Source organism: Xiphophorus maculatus, chromosome 1 (assembly GCF_002775205.1).
Source record: "Xiphophorus maculatus strain JP 163 A chromosome 1, X_maculatus-5.0-male, whole genome shotgun sequence".
NCBI classification, from domain to species: domain Eukaryota; kingdom Metazoa; phylum Chordata; class Actinopteri; order Cyprinodontiformes; family Poeciliidae; genus Xiphophorus; species Xiphophorus maculatus.
The window spans coordinates 15,240,326-15,265,292 of NC_036443.1; the positions used below are offsets into that span (position 1 = coordinate 15,240,326).

Sequence of the window (24,967 nt, forward strand, 5' to 3'; positions counted from 1 at the left end):
ATGCATGTAAAACATCCTGGGTTTTACATACATCCCGGGAAACCAAAGGTCACCCGGGACCACAGCGGGACGGGTATGTAAAATGAGCACATTTTCTTTTTCTATTTTTATTTTACATGCTTAAGTTTCACTACAGTCAGGTAACACTGTTATCATACATAAATAATAAATATGTTTATTATTTATGATGATAATTTCCAGAAAATGTCACAAAAGTCCACATTGGACTCTTATTCCCAATTCATCAAGTTATTTGTTTTCTTACATCATGTAAAAATGTCAGATTTCCAAATGTTTTTATTATGTTAGATCCCAGCCCTGGTCTTCAAGGGACACCGCCCTGCAGGTTTTAAATGTCTCCCTGCTTCATCCACACATGATTTCAATTGATGACTTGTTAACAGGCTTTTGCTGAACTTCAGTCATTTGAACCAAGTATCTTAAATGAGGGAAACATCTAAAAATATATAGGGCAGTGTGCCATGAGGACACTGCCCTATATTAGATTTCCAGATGAAAACATTTGAAAATCTGACATTAAATGAATGTAAAATTGTAAAATGTAAAATTTGATAAGCACTCGTATTTAAAAGTCAAGTGACGAAGAAAAGAAATGAATTACAATGTTTCACCACCAGAGGGAAACAAAAGATCAGGTAAAATGTCTTTGCAGTATATTTGAACAAATCATTTGTAAGTACGGTAATTAATTATCGGATGGAGGGACATTTAAGAAATATTAACACGTGTTCATTACATTTAATTATTTTAGCTTCTTTTTTGTCACTTTGTGGTAGAAAACATTGGCTGTAATTCTAATATCTTAATTTCTCCCGTCATATGCGGGGATTTGGTAGTTTTAAGTATATATATATATAGATGTTGTTGCACTATTGCCTGTGAGAGTTTATTAAAATGACAACTCAATCTTCATTCTTTAAGTCTGAGATTTGTTGAGGATTTTGCAGGGTTATTTTTAAAATTCCTCTCCATGTGTGTTCACGTTACTAGGTCTTACTGTAGAATCTGGCTTAATAAACATTTGGCCAGATACTCGTGCATCACGTCCTAATTGAAGTGGACTACTTCCTGCCAATTAGTGAAATACTCCTTGAGCTTTAAAGGGAAAACCCCAGCGGGTACAGTGTCAGGAGGATTACTTAAAATATGCCGAGAGAAAAAAAAAGAGGAAATGTGATCAACTTGGTTATCAAACACACAACAAGGACATAATTATTTATTTGCTTTATTTTTTACCGTGGTTTTGAACTCAAAACTGGATGTAGTTTTATCAGGCCAAGGCATCAGGTATAAGCGGGGTTGTGAAAGTATCAGATGTTGGTCAGCAGAGGGCAGCAACGTGGCAAGAAAGAGGCCGTTTCCATCATGGAAGGTTTTGAAATGAATTGACCAACTTTTAAGAAAATAATAGTTGGAAGGAAATATGATTCTTGTGAATCTTTTTACACTGTATCTTTAATAGCACTGAACCAACTCTGTGGATGTAATTACTCTGTTTTTGTCTTTGTCAGACAGTAAACAACTCTCCTGTCATTGTTCCATATTCAATTAGTTTTTTTTCTTCATTTTTCAAATCCGAGGCATATTTTTTATCATTATTATCTAAGTGCATACAAAGACACCTCCTCTTCCCTCTTCAAAATTTGACAAGGTTGGCATGCTTCACATTCCACACCACCCTCCATTTCAATCCCCTGGGGAAAAAAGTTTTCCAGGGGAAAATATGTATTCCTATATTTCTTCCATAATATAGGAAGAAATCCACCTTTATTATGTATTGACTGTAATTCTTGTATGAAGATAAAAAGAACAATCGCTGGCTACTGGATGGTAATGCAAAGATCATATATGAAGTGTGTTGTGTATTTGTATTGAGCTCTCCCTTTTTCTGCAATTCCCTGGATGAAAAAGGGAAAAAAATCAATTTTTCTGCAATTCCGTGTGACTCTGCCAGCTTTGCAAATAGAGACAATGAATTTTTTGCCCATTTTTCTGTCCAAAATAGATTCTAAAGTGGGTTTAAGTCCAGACTTGGACTAGCCCTTTCTAACACATGAATATGTTTTATTCTCAGGCCATTTAATTCTATCGTTGTTCTCTACCAAAGTATTTTGGAGCCTCTCTCACAGGTTTTTCTTCAGAATTGTCCTGCATTTGAGTCCATCCATCTTCCCACCGTTTCTGGCCGGGTCTGGTGTTGGCCATGATGATGCCATCACCATGGGTCACCACGGGGGTGTCAGCATTAATTGAACTCTACACAGTTGTCGTAAAGTAATGCCATCAAAGCTACTGGAATCAATCAATAATTAACCAATTAATCACAAACACCTGTAATAAAACAGACAGATAAAAAAAAGATCAACTTAAAAAAAGAGACAGAAAACAGGCAACTGCTGAACTGGCATTAAAAGCCAAGTTAAAAAGATGGGTTTTCAAAAGGGCCTTAAAATCATTCAAAATATTAGCCATCATTCAAATAAGGAGACTGTTTTGAGTGTGAGAGGATGCTTGTGTAAAAACTCCGTTACATAAATGAGGTGACAGACTGCTTAAACATTTAAAAAACAAATTAAAAATCAATCCTAAAACTTGCATGCATCCAATGCAATATGGAGGTACTGTAATGTTCTCGCGTTGTTTGTTACCTATAAGCAGACGGGCAGCAGCGTCTTGGACCAGCTGCAGACGATTAACAAACATAGAACAAATTCTTCAGATGCACTTGGTATTTTATTACATAAAGGTAGCGAACAACAAACACATATAAATATTACAATGCCAAAATACAGAATACACATGACTGTAAAAATGAAATCTTGAAGAAGAGAGAGACCAGAAGAGTTATACAGTGTTGAGGAACTGCATTTCCTTTAGTTAAATCCAGCTAGGATCGATTTAAGTGTGCCAGCAGGGAGTGTGATATCTGAAAAAGAACGGCTAATGCTGGAATATAACCATTAAAAATACTAAATGCTGCTGCAACAGGCCACTGTGTCTTTGAATTACTCCCCTACTGTAAAGTCCAAACCAGCTGCTCTTCTGCTCCAGCTGATTTCTCAGGTCACAGAAACTGGGCTCTTGGTTCATACCCAAACTGTTGTGTTGTTCTCTGGAGGTTTTTCCTATGGCAGAGGATAACATTATTATTTAAATGTGAAAATAATTTATTCTTTGGTTATATTGAAAGCGATTACTATTTGTACCCTCTGTTGCTGAATGTACATTACGGCATCGTGAACGGTGATGAAAATATGCTGAGGATTCATGTGACTCATCAGGCCGCTTGATGTCAAGATCTTTAAGACACTCTCTAAAGGGAACAAGATAAATCCACACACACTTAACACATTTAACCCAACCTATACTGTAGCATAACAGGAAAAAAAATGTATGAGAGAAATATCTGACATTAAAAAGGCTTACCATTGCAATTTGCCAAATAGACATGAACTCCAATTTTCTGGCACTCGGTGCACATCTGCAGGAAGAAAATCACATTACGTGACCAAATCACGAGGGGGAACCATGTCCTTTTGTTGAAGGCCGACCTGTGTGAAGAGCCTCGCTCCAGCAACATCAACAAATACGACTCTGCTGCAGTCAATTAGCACAGCCTGGACCTCTGTCTCTGATGTTTCTGCAGGGTGAAAACACACCGTTTCATAATGTCTGCTGTGTGAGCACATCCAAACTGAGTGATTTCACAAAGCAACTACGAACCTGATTCAAAGAACTCATTTACTGAAGAAAATGATGTGTTTGCTATGCCTCTCTCCTAAACAACAGCATAGGGAGAAAACAAGAAGACGGCTGAATGAAGTTACATTTCACAGTTTATAAATATGTCACATTTGTCCCAACTAATGGTTATTGATGACTCATACCACGGTGCTGACAGAGGCCTCGCTCTCTCGTTTCTCCAAAGCTTTCCTGGCCTTTTCCCGGCTGCGGATCTCCTCGGGCGTCAGACCCAACACTCTGCTCATTTTCTCCCTGAAGAAGCTGCGATTGCCGTAGTAGATGGGCCCGTTGTATGTCAAGATTTTCACACCAGGCACTTCATAGCACTGGATAAGAAAGAAAAAAAAAAAAGTCTCATCTTTATTGTTTTGATAAAATCCTGTCTGATCATCTCTCAGATTAAGGGTCATGGTGCTGGAATTTATTTCCTTTAATGGACATTTTTCAGACACGTTCACCTCAACTTTAAGTGCACTGACCATTTGCAGCAAGTGAAAGAATTACAAGCTCTACTCACCTTGCTGTGGCTCTCCAGAGGTCGGTATATTTCTGTGTTGCTCGCCCGCCCAAGAACTGAGCAATCAGCCCTGTTAAAGCATTGATCATCTGTTTACATATGTATCAAGTTTATGTATTCAGACTCATACAACGTTTTCAGTTTGTCACAGCTCTAAAGCAACTTCTTATGGATTTCTTCTCCTAACTGTACTGTGGATTTTTGAATCTCCTTCAGTGGTGCCATTTGCCTGTGATCATCCCCTTCATTTTTCAGTTTAGGTGGGTGACCATGTTTTACCCCTTTTTTGTACGGAGGTTCAAATCTTGGTATATTGCTTTATAACCTAACCCTGCACACAAGTGGACTCTATTTACTAGGTGATTTCTGGAGGCAGCTGCTTGAACTGGACTTTATTTGGGAGATTCATAATAAAGGTGCTCAACAGAAATTCATTTCATAGTAATTTGTGAAAATACAAGGTCACGCATAACTTTAGCAACATGGAAAATCTCAACAAAACACATTGGAGGTTGCAGTTCTAGCTTGGCAGAAACAAGCACTGAGCCTCAGTTCCTGGATTTAACAATGATACTTTCTGACAGAAATTGCACCTTTGTGTTCGACAGATGACGGTCATCATGGAGAAAACCACGCCGATGGCCAGGCCAAGGTCCACGTTCAGTACCACCACAGACAGCCAGGTTACAACCCAAACCATCTAAAGACAGAGACAACATCCCCACCAAGCTTAGCAAATCAAATTGAACAGGTCAGTCTAAGTAAATACAACTTTATTAATTAAGAAAACATAATTATTGAAAAAATATTCAGTGGAGATACTTGATTTAAAAATCTGAAAAGGGTGACGTTGCAGATAAAGATGCACCCGCTAGTTCGCCAGCAGCCAAACCAGCTACAGTATTAAGCCGTCTGTTTTCTTTTTCCTTTTTCTTCTGAACAAAAATATCTATTAAGCAGTCTTACAAAGTCTAGCCTGCTGATCCTCCAAAGCTCGGGTAAGTCTTGGAACTGCAAGAACATTTGCCTGAGGCTGGTAACATTGATGCATGCCAGCACAGCCTGCGGGGAGAGACAAAAAGGAAGATAAGTGGAGATATCCTCCTTCCTTTTTCTTCATGTACAGAGACAGTCATGAGAGCACACCTTAGGCAGGAAGTAGAACAGGGGTCCGATCAGCAGCAGGACGATCAATACAACCAGACTGGTGAAAAGGCCTGAGAGCTGCAAGAACACACACATATAAATGTAATCATGATGTTAAAGAAACTTAAAGACTTAATTGGTTTTAAATGATTAAAATTATTGAATATGCTCTGGATTCTTGGATCTTGATTGTCTAACCAAGTGCAAAATTTACTTTCATCTCAGATGACAACTTTGGACCAATGAGAAACAACCCAGTCTTTTTTTCCTTTGTCCAAGTGAGACACTTCTGATGTTGCCTCTGGCTCAGGGATGGCTCGTAGCATAGCAGTAGTGATTAATAGCCTTGGCTATTATGAGGCTAATGATCTTTCACACAGTTGTCCCTTGTTGAATTTTCAAATTCAAGATCTTTCCTGCATGTCTATCCACTTCACCAATTTTCAGTATGATAAGTGTCAAAAATGGGTACCACTGGATTAAAAAGTTATGTATATATATATATATATATACATATACTGTATATATATATAAGTACAAGAAATGCTATAGTTTTAGACCATGTTAATGTTGCAGTAGGGAGTTCCAAGCCTGATGATTTGAACAAGCACACCCTACAGGTCCCAGCCTTGCTCTCTGCAGCGGAGCGTGCCCAGAACTTCAGAAATTATCGTATTTCCTGTAATGTTCAATTGTTTCTCCACCATTAGCACAATTGAAGCTGATCTGTAAACTTGAGCTTGAATGACTGCACGTGCGGAACGGGGGAAGGTTACAGAAGGAAGTAAGCAGCACGTACACGAGCACGATTGACATTCCTAAGACCTTCTTCCTGGCTCTGATTGGTTGTTTCTGAGCTGTAGTATTGTAGTGTATTTCTGCAAACGGCTGTAGGACCACTTAGAGGAGCCATAAGAGCTCGATCTTATCACAAATTATCTGTCTCATATTCTGTTACCACGACATAATAACAGTTTTAACAAAAAATACATTTTTATGAAAGTTGCCTACCGCAGCTTTATCATGACTGAATGTGGTTGCTCTTGAAGAATTGACTCCAGTCGAACTCCAGGCCATCTGTATCTCCCAAACTCCTGAATATCCATGGCTTTACAATTATATATTGCTTGTGTATCTCTCTAGCTTCACTTTTTCATTCCACTTAACTTTCTGTTGAGATGTTTGGATCCATCACTGTGTGTAATGAATCAATAATTGAATTTCACTTTTTTCTGATTATGTGCTAATATATTTATTAGTTCAAAGCAGGATTTTTACTTAAAAATAGCTGTTAGCATAGAAGGAATCAAACAGAGTATTATCCTTTTAGTGTAACTCTTCTGTCCTGGACTGAAGGACCTCAGTCCAGACGTGAACAAACTGTGTTGTTATGGTTATGATTGCAGCCCATACCTGTGTGTATCCTCCTGCACTCTCCAGTATGTTGGTGGTGGCCAGAGTGGCTGAGCTGGGGAAACAAGTGAAAAACGAAGACACGGTGTTGGAGATCCCATGAGCTAGCAGCTCCTGAAAAACAAAAATCCGTTGATTCGATGCAATGTTCACAGATTGGTTGGGCTCAGAGCAAATGGTTCAGGAAGCAGGTATGTCATTCATGGGTTCTACCTGGTTAGGATGTATAGAATATCCATGTTTGTCAGCATAAATCATCGCCAGTGAGACCGAAACAGCGTATCCAACAAAAGTTATGGCAATCGTGTCTCCAGCAATGGCGGGAAAAGTGTGGAAAGCAGGCAACTGTGGCTTTGGGAATCTAAACGTAGAAAATGTGTTTGATTTTTATTTTAAATTAAAAGGCTTGTAAGATTTTTTTTTTTTTTTGTCATTTAAAGTTTTACCCAGCAGGAATATGGCCAACTATCTCGATGCTGTAATTGGAATCTAGCGAGGAGAAATAGGCTACACATGTAGCAATAATCACCTGAAGAGCAGAACATAAAATCATAAATTAGTACTTGTTCATTGTAATGTAAGTAACAAGTTTTATCCACTAGAAGCCAACTGACTGACCGTGAAGATCTCCACAGGGATGGGCGTGCGCAAGTGGTGCCGGTAACGTGTGTTGATCTCCTTAACTGGGACCAGTACAGCCAGACAGACCACAGAGATCAGCAGCTCAGCCATGTTGGTGTGAGGAAGGTTCTCCAACACGGAGGCTAAAGTCTGAGCCCACAAAGAAGTGATAAACCTGAAACCGCTTCACTTATTTGTTTTTTTTTCTAGAACAGTATGAGAATAAGAAACACAGATCACCTTGAAGAGAGAGAAGGTCCCAGTGTGGCGAGGGAGTCTCAGGCCCAGCATGCTTTGCAGCTGTGAAACGGTGACATGGAAGGCAGCAGCACTGGTGAAAGCCTTAACAATCGGCTCTGACAGATAGGTGGAGAGGAAGCCGAGCTGAAGACCAAACATGCAGAGCTGGGACGAAGCCGGACAAAATATGAGAGACATGTAATCAAGCTGGATCCGCACAGAGACAAAGCGTTCATGTGAGATGCAAAATACAGCACAGTTTGTGTCTCACAAACCATGACGATTCCTGAAAGTAGTGCTACAGCAGAAGCCACTCCAATCCGCTGGGCCTCGAAGTTTGCTGCTTCAGATGAGCTGGAGTTGAAGGCCAGAGGAGTAGGAACCAGCTGCTCCACCACAGAACCAGTCATCAGACTCACTACAGCAAAGGTACCTGTGAAGACAAAATCTTCTCAGCAAATGCCTATTGAGCTTTATCACATTTTCTTATGTTACAAGTGAAAACTTGCATGCTATTTATTAGGATTTTTGTGACTGACAAAAATAAGGTATTGCATAGTTGAAGAGTGAAAGGATTTTTCAAAATAAAACTCTAAAAGTATTGCCTCTAAATGTATTCATTAACCCCTTAACCATCACCTCAATACGCTTACATGTTACTCAATGGGTTCATGAGGACACCAGTGTCCTCACAACATTTAAGTGTTAGAACAACCAAAATGTTTGAGAGGTCACCTAGTATTAGCATAAACCAATCAGTTCTGTGAAGGTCACAGAGGTTCGTTAGACAACATCACTGAACAAGCATCACTAAGGTCAAAGAACACAGCAGACAGGTCAGGGATGAAGTTGTGGAGAATCTTAAAGCAGTGCTAACTTTAACGAAAAAAGAGTTAACCACTGCTTTGTGTTTGTCTATTACAAAAAAATAAAAATAAAATAAAATAATTTTTAGGTTTGTGGTTGTAATGTTAAAAAATGTGGAAAAATTCAACAGGGACTTTAGCAAAGCATAAAATGTAGACAGAGATTTTACCTGTGGACACGTGGCGCCCAGTGCCAAAGATCATATACAGGACGACTGGGAAGAAGGAGGTGTAGAGGCCAAAAATTGGAGCCACGGATGTTAGCAAAGCAAAGGCCATACCTGGTTGGAAAAAAGTAAATCAATCAAATTTTAAGAACATTTCATTTGTCCCATTTTTAATGTCACCACTTCCTTCTTAAATCAAAGTAAGTACATGAGAGTTTAAAAAAAAAAAAGCGTATAGTCTAAGGAGAAATTTCAATGTAAGCACATGTATTGCACATAAACAGCCTGGGGCCATTGTTTGTTTATTTTTGTTGTTGTCCACGGGTCCAGTTGACTCCATGTCATGGTGCAAGAGTTTTTTTTTGTTGTTGTTTTTTTTTAAGACAGGGTTATGTATGTGATCCTAAGAGTGTGACTCGTTTCGCTGTAAATAAGACTAATAGACTTGGATGAGGAACATCTTGTATTGGACAACTTCCCCTTAATCAATGTAATTATTAGTTTCATGATATATTTATTTTTGACCAGCAGTGAGATTTATAAGGACAGTCAGAAAATGAGATGGAGGAAAAGTCTGAGTAATTCTAAATAAATCTATTTAATGAATAATTATACTGATGATGTTATCCTCATACTAATACACAATTATTATTATTATTATTATTATTATTATTATTATTATTATTATTATTATTATTATTATTATTATTATTATTATTATTATTATTATTATTATATTAAGTAGATTGCGCATACCTTGAGGAATATGAAGAATACCAACAGTCAGCCCGGCGATAGCGTCTCCCACTATCCATTTCCTCAGTCTGTACCTCGGCAGCCAGCTGAAAAGCGGGACTCTCTCACTGAGCAGGTGAAGGCAAGCTCGCCTTGAACACCTGCACTTTCCGGCCAGTTTCTCCCGCAGCCGCAGACTCCCAGACGCGGTGTCATCGGAGCCGTAGGCCTGCTTGAAGCGGTCCTCCGTGTAAATGTTCCTGTATACGGCTACGGAAGCGCTCATGTCGAGCTGAGGGTGGTTATCCCTTCAGATGCTGCAGCTGAATTAGTCAAAGTGTGTATTTTAAGTTGCAATAAATATAAGGGCAGACTGTCCTCACTCTAGGAGCCATTGCATTTTCCTGTCAGACTCTTCTCAGCCAATGACAAGGCAGAAAGCTCAACTTTTTTTTTTTTTTAGTTACAGTACTGACCAACTTTTTTCCTCATCTTGGGCCCTGCCTCGGACAACATAAAGATGTACCCGTTCAATTTTGCCAGCAGAGATTCTCTGGGTCCTACTGCTAAAGGGATTTTTTTTCTCATCATCCAGGAGAAAAAGTCAAACACACTCCCACACGCACACTTTCCAATGCACAGCTAAGTGGTGGGTACAAACCCAGAGCAGGCACAGTTGAGACATTGTGTAGGACTTTGAGACGCCCAAAAAGATCAAAGTTGTATTGTATGTGGAGGTGAGGTGTAACCTCAAACCTTGTCTTATGTTCATTTCCTAGAGGGATGGATGTCTGTAATGGGGGGCGGGGAGGGGGGGGCGATGTTTAAACTGTGTAGCCATGAGGCAAAAGGAAAGTCATAGGTACCTATGAGACCTCTGTGAAACTCAATCACACATGGAAACCTGGTTCATGGATCAAAACACAACTAGACTATGAACAGAGACTGAATTTGATGAGTGAGATGTTCTTTGTTGGGGATGAGTGAAAACATGAGAGCTCTGAACAAATACAAGGTTAAAGAAGATAAACCAAGGTGTGTGTGTATATATATATATATATATATATATATATATATATATATATATATACAGACCAAAAGTTTGGACACACCTTTTAATTCAATGAGTTTCCTTTATTTTCATGACTATTGACAAAATAATAATATGGGTTGAATCTAATATGAATGCTCTCCATCCTTCTCAGAGTTTCTTAGAGTTGCATTGTCCCAGGATGTGTTAATTCCTGTAATGTGCATAAAAGTTTGTGATTGTAATACAATAAACTGTGAAAAAAAGCTTAAGTGGTGTAGCTACTTTTGGAAATCAGTGTACTTGTAAAATGAATGTTGGAACAGTGAAAACAAACAGTTTATGGACAGACTGCACACGCTCCTCTTGAAACGATTAGGAAGGATTAATCGCAAGGAAATCACAAACAAAAGAAAGTTTCATTTTGGCTGGTGAATATAAAGCAAAAGGAAGTGAGAATTTATGTCTGATGCAGACCCTGTTTATCCACGCTGCAACCAAATCAACGCCGTCTCACGAGTACCGTCTGTCATCCCAGGAGGCTACGTGATTAAGGGCAGGCAGTGGCTATTTTTTTTAACTGTTGCACTGGACACCACCCAAAGATTTTAACCTGAAAGGACCCCGGCTCAAAGGAAAGAAAATTCAAAGATAAGAAATCAAAAAAGCACATTAATACATGTTCAGTTAGCAGTGAGAATAGGAAAAGGCACACTGCCTTTTTTGAGGAGTTCAACTGGTGCAAAAATACAATAAATCTCACTCATTAGCTGGCAAATCCTGATAATCATGTTCTATGCAAGTATCATTTTAGACTATTTTTTTAGCATATTACTGGTATTTGTATTAGAAAACATAAAGCAATCCAAACAGAGAGAAGATGTTGAAGAAAACTGCAAGATTTTAATTTTTATAGTGTTTGTAATAGAATTCCTTTCAAGTGTTTTTACACTTGAAAGGAATCAGCAGCATTATGCAGTTTCATTGAAATATTCTTTTGCCCACCCTATTTTTATTTACTGGTAAACATTCTTAGCTTACCTTCTAACTGCAGACAACACTAGAAGATCGTCTGGTGAACCTTAGAGAAAATGCTAAGGGAATGTCCATGAAATGTGTAGAATATAAATATGTTTCAAGGATTGATTATTAAAGAGGTTTCAATCTGGATAGCCTATTTTCTAACATAAAATAGGCTACATCACCTTCATGCAAAACAAATATCCACGTATTGGATAGGCAACATCTATATTCTCACTTACAGTGGTCTTCACCATGTCAAAGGGTTTCCTTTTTTCCTTTCAATGTTACCACATTTTATTGATAATGTTGTCTTCCAAGTCAGTTTTTTAACCACAGCAAAAGAGTCCCTGTGTCCTATGAATGCAAGATAAGTCGAAGAATCTAAAATGATCAAGAAAGTGCAAGTGTGGAAATGAACTGGTATTTGTACTCTGTCTTTCTGTTGTTCCTGTTGCAGAGTAGAAACAAGTCTTTACCCACCCTCTAACGGTGCACACATCACATTAATATTTTGGGACCCACCCAAAATATTAAATTCTGATCGCTTGTCTATTTTTATTCACTTAGAAATCTAAAAACAGAAAACACGAGCTAATTTGCACTTATTCCTCTCTGCGTGCGCTGTTGTTGTTATTCCACAAATTCAGCAGCAGAGTCAAACGGGGGGAGTAGGTGAAAGGTTCACGGATGTGTTGGTGCAAAGAGCAGCCAAAACTCTGGGACTGTCAGAAGGCCGAAGCACCCCCACCTTTCAAAATGAATGCAATAAGCAGACATTCATGTGCAGCGTTGTTTTTGTTCCTGAGTCATATTCCTAGAATCTTTATGTCTCTGGTGGAGAGCAGACGCTGTGATATAAGGGACTTCCTTTAAATTCCAAGAATGTGAGCCATTGTGTTGATTAGCTCCAGAGCATTTATAAACACACCAACAGAGTGATGTGTCTGCAGACTGTTTAAACAAGATATTAGTCAGTTATTAAAGGAACAATGCGCCGGATGGAAAAGAATATGGAGTGTCAACCCAAAACTAGATTAAGTCCTTTCACTCTTTCGTAAATGGCAACCCATCATGTGTTTTAATTGTGCAAAACACACAATGCTACAATGTTATGTATTTTTCATCCTTGATATAAACTTTTTTTATTCAATGTTACCAGCGTGTGTGGATAAGGTACATGGACCTCTCCACTAATTTCCAGATTTGAACTATTGCAGCAAATCATGCAAATCATTTGGAGGCTTTGAGGTGAATCTTGAGAGGAGAGTTAAATTTATGATACAGATATGTTTTTGTTGTTGTTTTTGTTGTTTTTTTTATCCAAATTGCTTCAATGAGAGATTAAAGATTATTTCTGCAGGCAGATCTGCTCCAGAGGCCTGGACATGATGCTGAACACAAACAGCTGATCACTTTGGAAACCCATTCACATAAAAAGGGCAATTTGTATGAAATAGTCCTTATATAACAGAATAAGTGATTGGCAAACTTAGACAAACCTTTAATTTCATGATTAAGGGCATTTTCAGAAAACTTGCCAGCACTATCAAACAGTAGGAAAATTAACTAAAAAGAGTTCTTAAATGCGTAAGCTCTTAAAAAAAAAAACTCAACAAAATTTACCTAATCTTTTGACTGATTTTCTCCTACATATTCAAACACTTCAGGTGAAATATTTTTAAAGCTTGCCCATTTGTCATACCGATCTGCTTGCACAACTTAAGCAGAGACTTTTTATGTTTCCATTTTTAGTGTTGTTGATGTTTCTACAGTGCCTCACTGGAGAAAACATTGCAATATTGTTTATAAAAAATAACGTCTTGAAATGTTGCAAGGCTATTAAAACCACACACTTTGATGGTAATTGTTATCATGTTTGGCAGCAGACCCAATGATCCCACTTTCTTCATTGCATTAGCTTTAATCACATTATATAAATATCTTATCCACCCTGTCTCCTTCATGCTGAGCGTGTGTCCTGGTCTTACAGGGTCTTTCAATTATTCTCTTCCACAGAGAGTCTCCAGTTACGTTGTGGCCTATAGTTCCTGTTATTGTTCTTTATCTGCTTTATGGGATGCTTGTCCTGACCCCCCATAGAAAGTTGCTTTGGGAGTGACCTTGTCCACGAGGCCAACTGCTGGATGCCAAACCTCTCCTCGTGTCTCCCTGCCCTTTCCGCTTGATGCTCGTCTCTATCCATTAGTGTCTCTCCTTGTTTTGTCAGAGTATTGTTTGCCTTTTCACCGAAACATAACTTGTGGAGTTATGAATGTTTTTTTTCTCCTCAGGGGCAAAGTGCCTTCGATATCTAGTCATAAATTTATATTATCAAGCAACTTGTCAGGGTTTAGCATTTCAGCAGCACGTAAAGTAAAGCATTTTATTGATAATGCATGTTTTTGGCCCCTTACCACTTATTCAGTGAGTCTTGCATTGACTGAACGTTGTGTTGGGATTTCCATTTTGTGCTTCTAAATCTATAAAAACGTTCATTTTGTTTTTTTTTAATCTAAGCTTTGCGTGAGTACAGTAGATTTCAAAATAAGTTGCTTGTTTCCTGTTCATTCCTGATGAACGTCTTCTGACCTCCACCACACCTACACAGTCAGGTCAATTCATCAAACATCTGGGTCATGCATCTCCTGGGCGTGGACGCGAGTGGCTGCTCACATCAACAGGGTCCCAAAAGGACCTGAGAATGCATTCTAACAGGCATCCTTTACAATTACATTTTATGTTCTCGTGCATTTGCCACTTGCTGTAAATTGGTGATACTCAAGGCCACCCCTAACCGCCTGGATAAATCTGGTTTCAGCTGGTTTGTGCTCGCTCCAGTCTGCTCTTTTGTTTTGCGTCTTGTGGCCGGTAAACTGTGCTCTCAGGTTGGAGAAATTTCCTCCATGTTTTGATCTTCTATCAGTCAAAATGCAAAGCCATGAAATTCGGATATCAAAAGTGTGCACTCACTATATAAAGAACTACTTATGTGTATCACCCTGTGTTAACTCCAGTCAAATTCAACTCCTCACCCCTGTGTGATTTCTAAATTGGTGATTCAGGAATCGTCCAGAGGCTATTTAAAAGAAGGCTCTTCTTTGTGGTCTGCATTAAACAGTGCTAAATATTTTGATGTTATAGCCATAGCAAAATAGACCTAAAAAAATGGTTACGCCATATGAGTGTGACCTGAAATCTGAGCAGAACAAAAGACGGGATTCCCAAATGACCTTCCTATTTCCACTGATAGTCCCCCGTCCTACAGGTCTCTTTTCAGGACACTGCTACACAGGGATGAAAAAAAATAAAAACATGTGCACTAATAGGAGCAATTTATGTATTTCAGCTAAAACTGGTCTTGCAATATATTTATTTATTTATTTTGTTTTTTATTTATTTATTTTTTTCACTCAGCCAGGAGCCGTTTTAGCACTTCGCAGCAGCGGAACAAAGTAACCAGAGTATGTCAACAAACTGTTTTGCTCCTCTGAGTACTTCAGATTCCTGGAGAGTCCAGAGTTTTGGGGTATGTCACTTCCCAGACCAAGCCAGAGCATTGTGCAGCTGAAGTACACAGTGGCGACACAGCCTTGAACCACATTGTAACCATTGTCTGCTTCACCTCAACACTTTCTGTCAACACTGGATTCACTTTCAGGAGCAGGGCACAACATTTCCTCATGTTGTCATTTCTCCTGTTGGTCACCAGAGACTAATAATTACTCCCATATGCATTAAAAATAAAATTATATAGAAATAAACTGTTCTCTAAGCACTTATGAGTTGAAAAAAATTGGATTATTTTTGTAAAGAAGATATGGGATTATTTTACAGAAATCAGCCTAATCATTGAAAAGTTTGCCACAGTGATAAGCAGACAGTGGATGGGATTTTGCATTGCATTAGTTCAGTGTATCTTGTGCATGGAGCTTTAATGGAGTGGGTCCTTGAGAATCACAAGTGCAGTTAAGCTTACCTCAAGCTGCGTTCGTCAACCGGAGATGTTGACTCGACAGTTTTTAGAAGTTTGACTAAATTGCTGTAAAGAAGAAACATGTTTTTGTAGTCATATTTATTTGTTTTGGTTTTGTTCAAAGTGTTCAAGTTAAGTTGAAAAAGAAAAGGTTAAATTTGTGTCATGTTCTTGATTGAAAGTGCAACAGAAATGTTTTTCTCATTTTTTATGATCATTGAGTTTCCTTAAAAATTTAATCCAATTACTAAAGTGAAGTGATACTAAAGGCAAAATGGTGCAAAGATAACATATATTAAGCAAAGAGAAATCCTACTCATTATATCATCTGTAATCAATGATAAAAACAAACAAACAAACAAACAAACACATTGTAATAAAGTTGCATTTCAAAAATAGCAGAAATATTAACTGGTAACCAGGGACTAAACAGTGGATGTAAAAGTTTGAGCATCATTTAAATATGCACTTCAAATATGTTTTATTATTTTCAATACTAAACTTTTTTTCTTTTTTTCTTTACCACCTTGCTACTTCCAGGATCCTTTCTGACTCTTGGTCCACCTACGATACACAAAAGCTTTTTGGACCTGGATGTATCATGCAGCTACAAGCACAAAAATATATGGAGAAACTCAACTTAAACTAATCTAATACCTGTTGGTCGTGTACTGTATCCGATGTTTTTACAGTCACCCTAAAAAATAATTAGTCACACATGTATTAGTATCCATAAAAATCTTTTTAAAGCAAGTGTCACCGAACCGTTTCTGTTGTTTAATGCTATATTACAGGTTGACAAGAATTCAAGTTCTTTTTCTTTTCCTGCAGTGTTAATATGAACGCTGTACAGAGATCTGGTCCTTTTATGCACTTATCTATAAGCCAGATGTATAGCAAGCAGGATGGTGAAAACACCCCTGAAAGCTTACTATAACAAAGCTGCAACAAAGAATAACATGCTGTAATAAAGATGGCAGCCAGTGCAACCTATATGTTAGCATGTTGCTTCAGAGTAGGACATAGATAACTTTCTCTTGTAAAATCATAATAACTTTTCTTCTTTACACATAACTGTTAGAACTTTGTTTTTCTTTTTTTCTCTCTCTTATTCTCCTCTTATTACACTTTTTGCTTTGTTTTCACTGCTTGCCATGTCCTCATCACCTTTACCTTTCTCCCAACTCTACTTATTCAGCATCAAAGAGGCTCGTGGCTCCAGCTGGGTGGCTACCAGCCTCTCATTTCCTCTAAGGCTCTGCAGCCATTCAACGTTGGCGTGCTCCATCAGGGCTGAGCGGACCCCTGGGAGTCGACCAGAAGCCTCCGCTAGCGTTCACTGGTACTTCCTGCTCATTTAAGTGACTCCTTCAGAATGGAGCGCCATTGTCCTGACTGTTATCTGATGGCTCCAATCCACAGACAGACAAAGCAGTGGGCCTGCCCCCATCTACCACATTATAGTGACCATTATAATCCTTTCATTCTTTCTTTCTTTTCTTCTTTCTTTACTTCTTTCTCTCTTTCTTTCTCTTTTTCTTCTGTTTCCTTCTTAAAATATTTGCTTTAACAGATGTTAATGTCAATATAATAAATAAATCGCGACTGAAAGAGCCGTCAATATTTGCAAAAAAAATCACAAAATGTTTTTTTTTTCATCCTTAAGTAATATTACTCAAGTTTGTCTTTCATATATTGTCATTTCAACACAATACAGTTCTAAAACAAAAACATTTTTAGCACTTCAGGTGCTGTGGTGGCGCAAAGTGAGCAAAGAGTATTTTTATAGAACACTAACAAAAAAGGACAAAACAAAACAGCTAATCTGATTTCTCCCTAACACATCATCTATTCAATCAAAATTAATAAAGACCTTCAGAGAAAAATGCTAAAAATAATTATTTGTGGCCTTTGCTTTAAAAATAATAACTGATTTAGAAGAGTGCTTTGGGTGTTCAAATTTTCACTGTTGGTCTTGAAGCATTAACTTAAAGGACTAAAAATAAAACTTTCTGTGGTCACTTTTTCTGAGTGTTATATGGGAGCAGTGTCCTCTAGTGGTGAGAGACTGACAAGCAAAAGCCTTTTTTTTAGTAACCATCTTTCCTTCCTGTTTGAGACTTCATGCCCCACACAGACATACCTAAAAGGTTTTTCTATAGAGAAACCATTGTGACCTTTATATCAAAGGGAGAGCTGCAAAAGGAGCTTTGGTGTGCTGTGATATCACCCACATCAGTCAGGATTACCTGTGCAGGTGCTTTGCAACCAGGTGGGGGTGAGGCCTTGACTGGGCAAGCTGCCTGCTCTAATTTCATATCCTTCTAACCAAACAGGAAGGCCTGTAAGGATAGAAGGGAGGGAATCAAGCAGGGATGTTTTGGGTCTAAGCAGCCTTTGAATAAATGCGTGTGCCCTCGTCTGTTTCAGTAGCTGTTGCCACTTCCTCAACAGCTCTTTCTTGTTGGATGAAATTATTTTTTTTTTTCTTAGCTAAGTCCGCTCTGCTGTTCCTCATTGTTACGTGAAATAAAATTGTGCCATTATTTAGAGCACAGTCAGAAATAAGTTCTATTTCTCTGTAGTGAAAGTAGTTAAGGAAACATATTCATCTGTGAGATTTTTCTTCATGAAAATAATCAAGTTAAGATTTAAAGGGCTTCGCATGAATGTTTGCTATATTTATTATATGGACTAAAGCAACACAAAATGTACTTTAATACTGAAGATGAAAGAACGATACTTGGTTCTCAAAAAGTTTTTCAAATAAAAGTCTGAAAATGTAGCACACAATGGTATTCAGTCCCTGCCACCCCATTACCCCCAAAATAAAATGTAATTCAACAAATGACCTTCAGAAGTCACCCAACTGGTAAACAGAGTGAAACTGTGTGTCAGTAAAAATACCTCAGTCATGTTTGAGAACAAAAGGGAACAATTACCTGTCACAGGCTACACAAGAAATCCCAGTTGTTAATGTTTAAAGTGCTGTGCCAATAGTAAAAGTCAATTACCATAAGAACAAAAAGACATTTTAAAGTGAGAAAAATAAAACAATGCTAAACTCACTGAAGCTGCTGTAAACTGACTTCTCATGTGTGGTGGAGAGACCAGACCCAGAACAAGAGGACGGCCCACCAAACAGGTCAGACATATTTACATTACTGCTCTTTCTCTGAGGATTTTCTTTTTTCTCTCTCTCTCTCAACTTTTCAGCACCATCTTCATGTCTTGTAGCTTACTTTTGCTGCTTCGTCTTCATAGCTAATGTGAGCCTATTTAATGTTGCGTTTAGCATCAGTGACTGACAGGTAATGTTCCTCAGAAGCATGAGATGACGACAAAACTGGCCCAAGGCGTAGCGAACTCAGCAGCTGTTTAGGTCCCCAGACCTCTAGTAACTTCTATTAACTCTTTAACAATGTTTTTCATCAGCAGGTCCAAGAGGTGTTTGCTAATTTCTGCTGGCTAGTTTGAAGGAGCTGAGTGGGAGAGTGGCGGGGAGGAATGATCCGTGAGGTGGAAGCTCGAAAACTTGGAAACTGCAGCTCGAGCTGCGCCTCGAAGACGAACCCTAGGTACACCTAGCTGTTTTGGACAGGTGAATGGTTGCCACGGGAGATTAAAGGACTTCTCAAACATGCATGGACGAATCAAAGCAAAACTCCGGGTATGTTTTTGATAAGGGAATAACATTATAAGATGATGTAAAGCTCACAAAAGTCATTTTGAGTCATTTTGAGCTGAATTTTTAATTATTCAAAACAAAAGCCAGGTTCATATTAATGTTAAAGAACACAGTACCAATGTTTAGAGGAATAACATTGATTTCAGTCACAGTTTATATGCATCTTGGTATTCTCTTTGCCAGTCTGGCTTGATGCTTACACGATTGCACAATTAATACATTGAGTGGACCAATGTGTGCCTGCTTTGAAGCTCAACAGGAAATAGAACTTAAATAACTTTTCTACATGTAGAGGCGCTGATTTGATTTTATGTGCCGCATCAACAAAATACACTGTAATGTGACAAAAGGTGAAAAAGTCTGAAGTCTGAATGCTTTTAAGGCACTGCATCATAAAAATACCAGCGCAAGTTAAGGACACAAAAGCAATATAAATCGAGACAGAGAGGGGGATTTAGTTTTTTAAGCATGCTTCGGAGAAGTCTTTGTAACATTTACCTGCAGAGTGAAGGAAAAAAAAACCTGTTCTGAGACATTAAAGTCGAGTAAAACACGCTGGATGAGGAATGTAACACTCCTAAAACAACTGAAGAAACACTCCAACTAAAACTCCTTCATCCTTCTAAGATTTCCCCTACTTTCCCCACGCTTCTTTTCTGAAGATCAAGCTATGGCAAAAAGTTGAAAAATTCTGCCTCTTTGATCTGCACACACAAGTGAGAGTTCATTTCCATTTTTGATTTTCTCTCTCTCTCTCTTTCTCTCTTCCTTTCTGTAAGAGTGCCAGCATCAAGATTTACCTTGGTGTGCAAATGTGCTGGAATAGGTTAAAAGGAAATCTCGCAGCTCTCTCAAAGCACAAGTGCAGATGTTATGAAGTTAATTAAAAATTTAGCAATTCGTTTCTCCCCGTCCCAATTTAGGCTGCATCAAATGGAAGAAAACAGACGGGTGGAAAAAAAAAATGCTTATGAGAGGAGTCCGTGCAGTCTGTAGATTTTACATGTATGGCATCGCTGACAACAAGGACTAGTTCAGAGATGTAAAATTCCCCTCATCCACCTTTTTTCAGTTTTTCTTGTATCATTAGGGCATATGTAAAGCTGTAATTTCTGCTTTATGCTAAAACTTATCCAGAACTCTGAATGCAAGTCTGTTGGATTCATAGGCTCAGCCTGACTTTACTCAAACAAGCCGATATTGCTCCACACATTTCCCTCCATCTGCTTCGTTTAGAAGACAATGTAGATAAACACGTTCGCGGGCCTCCCTCTTCCATCAGTCTTCCCAACAGCTAACCCAGCTTTATCCGTGTTTACTCAAATTGCATCAGTATGTTGACACCGGCCCCGTACCTTCTCCCATCTCTTCCTTCTCCTCCCAGATAATAGTGCCATCATCAGAAAGGATGTCAAGTCTCAAGATGCTTGCCCACCCTTCTCCACTCCCCTGTCTTCCTCCCCACCCCCCTTTTGGGGGTGGAGTGGGTGATGCTCTGGGAGCGTAGCAGAGGGAGGGCTTGCAGAGGGTGGTGTCTTTTCTTCTTTTTTTTTTTGCACAGGTGCTTGCAGTTGCATTCGTCCCTTAATTCCTTTCGGTGCTCGGTGTTATAGCCTCTTTGTGCTGCCCCCTCCCCACCACCACACCCCAGTCCACCCCAATGGGACCCCCAAAACCCCCAGCCCTCCTCTCTCTTCCTCCACTGAGTGATATTACGAGCGGCAGCCGCGCGCCTCTGATCTACATGCGCCGGGCTCCCTCCTGGTCCTGGGTGAATAGCGCTTGACTTGTTCAATTTGTTTAGAAGCCGCGTTGGATGCTTTGAAGCCACACATTTTAGCATAAATCATAACCTGTCTCCTTGCTCACAACAGCTTTGAAATGCAACATCTGCTTTTGAATCTCCTGCTTTACAATTAGTCAGGCAACATCAATAGAATGACTCCTTGTAATTCTTCTTTATAATGAACTGCTTTGTGCACATGCAAGGGCATTGGTGGGCTCCATTTTTTGGGGGGGGGGGTTGGTGTGTCTTTCCCAAGGCCTATGTCTTGAGACCGGTCAGGCCGCATCAGCAGGTCTGTTTTTTGGGGGGCGAGGGCCGTGAACTCCCTAAACTTTTGAGCTTAATCAGTCTCGCGTGTTAAATTGGGTTACCCTCTGTGATAACCTACTTAGGAAGTGTCATGGTTGTGGGGCATGTTACCGGGCCGTGTTGTTTACTCTTTCATCATCACTCTTCAGGATTCCTGTTTGTTGGTTTGTTTTGCAAAGCACCAGCCTTCTGTTCAGCTGTGGGAAAAGTGCGGAATCAAAGTCCCGGAGAGCAGTCTGACGGTGACGTTGATAAGCTTGGCCTGTCACTATCCGTTTGTCTGAATGACACTGATGTTCAGGTTGGATCTCTGGAGGAAGCGATGCAGTGCAGAGAAACCAGGTGCGCAAGCTGCAGCTGTGCTGTGAGGAGAAAAACTTCGGCTTCCTTCAAGTTCGCGTTATGAATTTTGTACAAATTTCGAGACGATGCGAGGGATAAACGTACAACACGTTGGCATAACTTTCTGTTATTTTCTGAACTGCGCCGAAGTTCAAAACTCTCCGAAAGGGATCCAGCACTGATGGAGGCCCTCTCACCAGGTGCATTAAGAATTCTTTTTGCAGGTTGAAGGGGAAAATAACAATCCCAAAGAATTTTTTTATTATTATTATTTTCAAAGGCAAGCATTTGATCAGTAGTCATCAATTAAACTTACTGAGGTGCAAATTACACCGCAAGGATTAGATGAAAGAGTCTCGTGTCATTTCCTCCCCTCCTCCTCAAAGCTTGGCTTGATTCGCAGCACACAAACAGCGGGCTGATCCCTGGCATGGCGGTGACAGGGTGACACTTCCCCTCACATTACGCAGGCTGAGCTGACTGAGGGGCTTAACAGATAGTGGCATCGCAGGCGCACGTTTACAAATAAACCCACCGCTCTAGCTGTGTGGCACTCCCCTGCACATGTAGCCCTTGTATCTGCGATCCTGCTTTGCATTTATGATTTTAGCTGGAGTCCCGCCATGAGATCAGGTAACCACGCTGGCAACATATATATATTTTTTCCCACGTGGCATTTTAAGACTTCTGGACTAAATTAATATAAGACAATGTGCTTATTTTAGTTTTATTTCATTACTTTTTTTTCAGAAACAACAGTGGTGTTTTTCTGATCTTCTCACCTGGAAAGAGTTGTGAGGATGGAATAAATCGGAAATAATTGCAGCAGGGACTGGCTGATGTTACTCAATCTAAATCAATATTTGTCTTAACAAATTAATGATTTCGCTTCTTATTAGGCAACTGTTATCACAAATGGTTATTTTTTTACATTTAAATTTTACCTGGCGTCAATCAAAAAACAATGACAGTACAAGAAACAGTTTTAAGAAAACCCATCCCCCTGTAATTGTTTATTATTTTTCAGTGTTTTTATTCTTGCAAGCAACCCAGGCCAGTCATAAGGGCTGAGGGCAAAGGCTCCTTCAAAAGAGAGAGCTAAGAAGCAAGTTGGCTGTCTGAGCTGACTACTGAGAGCCTGAGATCAAGAAAGCAAGAAGCTAATATTTCCAATGAGGTGGGAAAATTCTGTCTTAGTTGATAAAAATTGATGTGGGAGAGAAAACTTCAAACCCTGCTTTCCCTTTCTCTTAGATCAGATAAGGTGATATCAGTCAGATTGCCGATCTGTAATCTCATCTATTTATTTATATAATCTCATGTATTTGCATTAAAAGAAATCTCAGTTCAAACTGAGCTTACCTTAAAGCTCAGATAAAGTGATATCAGTTTGAACTGAGATCTTTTCATTAAAGGTTTCATTAACATCCATACTAGCTAGACATATACAGTACATATACACTAGTTAGAGAACCAATAATTTCACACTTTGATCCTATTTGTACGTCATGGTGATAGCTTTTGGATGAGTGGTACATTTAAATAAATTAAACTCCTGGTCTTTTTTCATGCCTTTTTATAGAAAGATGTATTGAGTCGCAAATCAATAGAACATCTATTGATTTGTCTCAGTGCAAAATGATTGATTAATTCTGTTCAGTTAATATGTATCTTTTACTCAAGACATGCTTTATGTATTTCAGGATTTTTAATATTCCATTTTTGGCAGAAGTCGAAGATAAATTTCATTTTCAGTAAATATTAGAGACATATAAAAATCTTATCTTATCTTATCTTATCTTATCTTATCTTATCTTATCTTATCTTATCTTATCTTTTCAGAAACTAATATTTATGATTTAAATATTCAGGCGCTCTCTCCCACATAGAAAATGTCCCTGCAAGCTACAATACCCAGATGAACTTGATGGCTGTAAATTATAATGTCGAGTGTTACAGCTAATTATTTACCAATGTTCCTATAGGCTTCACAGCTGATAAGCCCATTGTTGTCTTTCTTCTTTTGTCTCTGCTTTTTTATTATTCATTTCATGTGCCAATTACACCGACAGGCAATTGTAGGGAATTCGTCTTTTTGGGGAATTTACACAGCAAACCCTATGAATAAACAATTCACACTTTCCGGGTAAATTAGTTATCATTAATTTTAAATGCTGTGTTGGGGAAATGAATTACCATAAACTTTGCAAGCTGAAGAAAGGGCGCCAGTGTGGATACTTTAGACACCAACAGGAAATTCACAGAGGAAGTCACTGAACTGGCAGCGGCAGAGACATCTCAACTCAGCTTCTACTGGTCATGAATGCTGGGATGGAGGAAGAAATGAGGGTTTTCTCCACTAACAGGCAGGAAATTTAGACAACTGCTAAAAAAATCACACAATTTTATATAAAATAAACATCACAGACACCCAACAGTAAATATTGAGGGAAAAAAATCTGAAATGCTGAATGTGGAAAATTGTGTATTTTACACAAGGCAGCATATTTTATAGATCAAAGACCTTAGGTTGAGGTTGTGGGATGTAAGAAATTTTAGGACCACTATTTTAAAAAAAATTTTTTTACTTGATAAAATAATAATGCATACGACACTCGACTTAAATTTTTATCTGTGCTTGGCCATATTTATTCATTTCTACTTCATTTTCCGCACCAAAAATACCAAAGAATATTCACACTGTAATCAGCAGTTCCAGTTCTGAAGAATTTCACATTTTAATTTTAAAATGGCAGATTCTTTTCTTTTCTGCTTGGTCTTACAGGAATAAATTCAGGTGCTCAGAGTACAACATTGTTTCTCAATCTGCTTCATTTGTATTCATATTTATCTTCTTTTTCTGTTAATTCCTTTTTCTGCATGTGAATAATTTGTTGGTCATCGATGTTTTCTTGACTTACACAACAAATTCTTATTTTTTTTATGTAGAGGTGCTGATTAACCGCTCTGCAGTTCTTCACTGAGATCCACAGCATTGGTCTCTTTTCCAAATCAGTGATTTCCTCAAATCTTTTCCCGTTTTTTGGGTTTTTTTTTTTAAAATCATTTACATATTAGCCCACATAGTCTTTCCCAGCATTGAATCCCTCCCTACTTTGACTTCTGACAGATTTTGCAGTATGTTTTGTGAATACCAAATCTGCTCCTAACTTCTTATTAAGCATCAAAAACAGAGCATTCAAAAATCTGCAAGGAAGTATCTCTTTTTTTTAATTTTTATTTATTTGGCTGTCTTTGCGCTGCTTTCATTCGGGACCATTATTTTACTTTACTTTCTTTTGATTTACAATCAACATGACTCAATTCATTTCAGTCTGAAATTCTG

General features: G+C 38.6%; 1 protein-coding gene across 1 annotated transcript; it reads right to left on the minus strand.

The window, feature by feature from the left end:
• Nucleotides 1-2,744: 2,744 nt before the first annotated feature.
• LOC102222062 (solute carrier family 26 member 10-like) lies at nucleotides 2,745-9,901 on the minus strand. The gene is made up of 18 exons (XM_023329493.1): nucleotides 9,492-9,901; nucleotides 8,739-8,849; nucleotides 7,978-8,135; nucleotides 7,703-7,867; nucleotides 7,460-7,612; nucleotides 7,288-7,370; nucleotides 7,055-7,202; nucleotides 6,842-6,955; nucleotides 5,429-5,506; nucleotides 5,249-5,344; nucleotides 4,876-4,982; nucleotides 4,283-4,352; nucleotides 3,909-4,091; nucleotides 3,745-3,799; nucleotides 3,573-3,661; nucleotides 3,448-3,502; nucleotides 3,228-3,334; nucleotides 2,745-3,146 (listed from the first exon to the last, which is right to left on the minus strand). Exons 1-18 carry the CDS (start codon nucleotides 9,754-9,756, stop codon nucleotides 3,108-3,110), a joined length of 2,076 nt encoding a protein of 691 aa, XP_023185261.1. The 5' UTR covers nucleotides 9,757-9,901; the 3' UTR covers nucleotides 2,745-3,107.
• Nucleotides 9,902-24,967: the final 15,066 nt, after the last annotated feature.